This window comes from Notolepis coatsorum (genome assembly GCF_963971535.1).
Source record: "Notolepis coatsorum genome assembly, chromosome: 1".
NCBI classification, from domain to species: domain Eukaryota; kingdom Metazoa; phylum Chordata; class Actinopteri; order Aulopiformes; family Paralepididae; genus Notolepis; species Notolepis coatsorum.
This window is the reverse complement of record NC_140165.1, coordinates 294039568-294042911: the sequence shown is the minus strand read 5'-3', so window position 1 is coordinate 294042911 and position 3344 is coordinate 294039568. Positions and strand designations below refer to the sequence as shown.

Below are 3344 nucleotides of genomic sequence, written 5' to 3'. Positions count from 1 at the left end.
ACAATAACAAAGACATAAGTGACAAAAGGTACAGCTTTCCCATAAAAATTCAGACTCATCGTTACCTCTTCTCTCACCTCTCTCTTTCCCTACTACTTGGTACATCATATAGACAAGGGGTTCCAAAACATGGTAGGACACACCACAAGAGGTGTTTCTTTCCCCGCTCAGGACCCACCAAATAATACTAAGTATCATCAGTAGGCCCCGACTCGACCCATAGTTTAAACCACCGGTATAGACAAAGGACCATCTTCCTGTCCAGAACCCTCACTTGGCCATGTCTATGAGACTCTCTAACGATGTGGGGACCCAGGTCTTCTCCCCCTGGACGAACACCACCCCCCGGTCTATGTAGATGACGATGCGTCCGAACGTGTACAGCTGCTTGCCCTCGTGGCGCCTGGTCACCAGGGGCATGAAGACGATGTTGTTCTTCTCCGCTTTGGTCTGGATCAGGTCCTTGAAGTTGGTGGGCAGGCCGGTTCCGTGGCCCCTCTGCGCCAGGCTCTCCGCGTCCCGGCGCTCCTGCAGCGCCTCGTGCTGTAAGGGCTTACGCCTCTCCGTCTGCGTGAGGTACGCAATGTTCTCCCTCGCGCCGGGCTGCAACCCAGAGGACACTGCTCGGTTCATAATGTCCAGTGCTTCATTGAATTTATCCTTAACGAGTGGCTGAGATAACAGCATGTCGCTGAACATCGTCTTCCAGTCCAGGTACCACTTTGTGATCTTCTCATAGTTAGGACTGTTTCTGAGCCACGAACGCAGACCCTGTAACCATTCGGGGAAGAAGTTTTTGTCCAGCAGGAAGACGAGGGTGGAGGGGGCCAGCATGCCCTCCCAGTCCATCACCCAGTGGAAGGGCTCCATCTGCTGCTGGTGAGGGTTAATAAGCAGCAACGGTGTGCTGACTTTTCCCCCCCCACAACCTTTAATAAACATCTCCCCCAGACATAGAGCTAGTTTAGGGGTGATGTTCTTCAACATGAAGGCCTCCCAGGCTCCCGGGGAGAATACCTCTTTCCACGGCTGCAGGATGATACGGGCCGAGACGTCTCTGGGGTGCCAGCGCTGCAGGGCGTTGGCTAGTTTACTGCGGATGGGCGGGTACAGAGGCTCCAGGCGGGACTGGAGCCGAGGGAGCCACGGGTGCAGCCAGGAGTGGATGGGCACCGTGTCAGTCAAGGGGTTCCAGCTGTCCACCTCTCGTTGCAGTCGGGGGAAGACGAGCTGCTCCAGCAGGTGGTCCAGGAGCCACAGAGGGAGCAGCGACGCCCACAGCTCCACACAGTCCACCATGGGCCCCACCATGCGAGGTTGCCAGGCCATCACACACGACCTCATCACTGGGACCCACACCTCCCACAGCAGCCTGTGGTATGGGTCCATGTTTGAATCTGGGGCACTAGATTCAAGGATGGCTTTCCACTGACCGACCTCCTCCAGACCATATGCGCTGTCCTTGAGCGGGTCCCATGTACGTAGTTTCTCTTTGAGTAGTGGGTGAACTACAGCTGCAGCCAAGTCTCCCAACCCCATGATCTTGTATTCCTCGTAATACTCTGCCTGTAGGGTGTCGAATACCCGGGCACACTCCTGCAGGCTGGGCCCCACCCCGGGCGCGGTCTCTCCAGACTGGAAGCGCTCCACCAGGTTCAGCACAGACTCCAGCCTCGCGATGGAGTCTTGTTCCTCTGCCAGTCTGGTCTGCAGGGCGGACAACTCGTGACTCAGAGACACGACGACGTCCCTCTCATGCTGCAGGCGCCGCAGGTGCTGCAGGCGCCGGGCGGACTGTAATATGTCCTGTTCAGTGAGGTCTATGAGCAGCTGCAGGTTGTGTTCCAGCTCGGGGAGAGCGAAGCTGTGTGCCTTGGAATCCCGCGCGGACATGCTGGACGGCGCTTCATCCGGGACGCTGTGCTTGTTGGTCATCTGACTGTAACTGTAGTAAACCTTCTGCTCCCGGCCGGTCATGTCTATTACCTTAACCTGTGACAACTCTCCGGCAGGCGTCTGTGCAGACCGTCCACCAGCCAGCTTGCCTTTGGCCTTCAGCTCGTCCACGGTCCTGAAGGAGTACTTAGGCTTCTTCTTTCTTGCGGTGCCGCCTGGGTCTCTACGCCACTGGCCCAGCTCCTTCTGGAACTCCTTCTCGTCCTCTTCCTCCGAGTCCACTGTGGGGAAGTCCTTGAGACTCTGTTGGGTTCGCTCCAGGCCGTAAGTGCCCACGGCTCCCTTTCCCTTACGAACCTTCGCCTCAATGGGGTTAATAATACCTTGAGCATTCTTGCCCAGGCCTTTGCCTGGCTGGTAGCCCATCTTCTGTAGCAGCTTCTGTCCGATGCCCCTCGTGTGTTTCTCCCAGGTGCCTATGTCTTGTCCCGACCGGATACCAGCCGCAAACGTCATGGATTGACTGGGACGGAAATGTCCACCCGTTTGGAGTTTCTTGGATGAGGTGGCGTGCGTAGGAGGCGGCGGCGGCGCAGCGGGAGCTTCGTCTTCATCCGAGTCGTCAGAACTTCCCTCCCCTTTCTCCCCTTTCTGCTGCTGCTTCTCCTCCACTGCCGTCTTACGGAGACCTGCACTGACGAAGCTCACTGGAGCCGTGAAGTCCTTAGCCCTCTTCCCCTTGAAACTGGAAACTCTGTCGGCCCAGATGCCATAAATGGCCTGATCCTTGGTCTGTCTGAATTTGCAACGTTCCGGGTTGAACTCATTGGCCAGGTCCCATTCTGTTATCTCAAACTTCTCCACCTCCTCCACCTCCACCTCCACCTCCTCCCACAGGTGGGACATTGATATGGTTGGAAATCCTTTCCACAGCAAAACGGTAGGCAAGGCACCTTGGTTGAGAAATGCAGGCTTCAATCTATGTTGTTTAGTCTATCTGTTCAGTACAGTGAGGGCAGACGATCCACTCCACTGGTCAAATTACTTACTCGTGAGTAGTACGTCCGTTGATGAAGAAAAGCAATGTCCACAGCCGCTCCAGTGCAAAGTAAAGATATCCAAATGGTTTATTTGCAAAGTCTCTCTTTACAGAAGTGGTCCTAAATCTACATTCCTAAATATTCCTGTCACTACTACAAATACTACTACAAGTGGCTCCTACTAGCTACACGTACTAATACAAGCTACAAGTACTACTACAAGGTAAGAAAACTGTATTTCCCAGTCTCCAAAATCACCGCCGACTCGACACATGAAAATTCCTTCATAATGTGAGAGCCGTAAATCCACTTGTTGGCTTCTGGCTTCTGGCTTCAGTCCATGGTTGAGTCCATCCGTTCGGTCCTATTCAGTCTGGTCGAAGATGCAAAAAGACCCGTTCTGAGGAA

At 54.6% G+C, this 3344-nt stretch overlaps 1 protein-coding gene across 1 annotated transcript; it reads right to left on the bottom strand.

The window, feature by feature from the left end:
• Positions 1-270: 270 nt before the first annotated feature.
• LOC311225224 (tuftelin-interacting protein 11-like) lies at positions 271-2802 on the bottom strand (the record flags this gene model as incomplete). Its single annotated transcript, XM_084310436.1, has 1 exon — positions 271-2802. The coding sequence occupies one exon, from the start codon at positions 2800-2802 to the stop codon at positions 271-273; it is 2532 nt and encodes an 843-aa protein (XP_084166562.1).
• Positions 2803-3344: the final 542 nt, after the last annotated feature.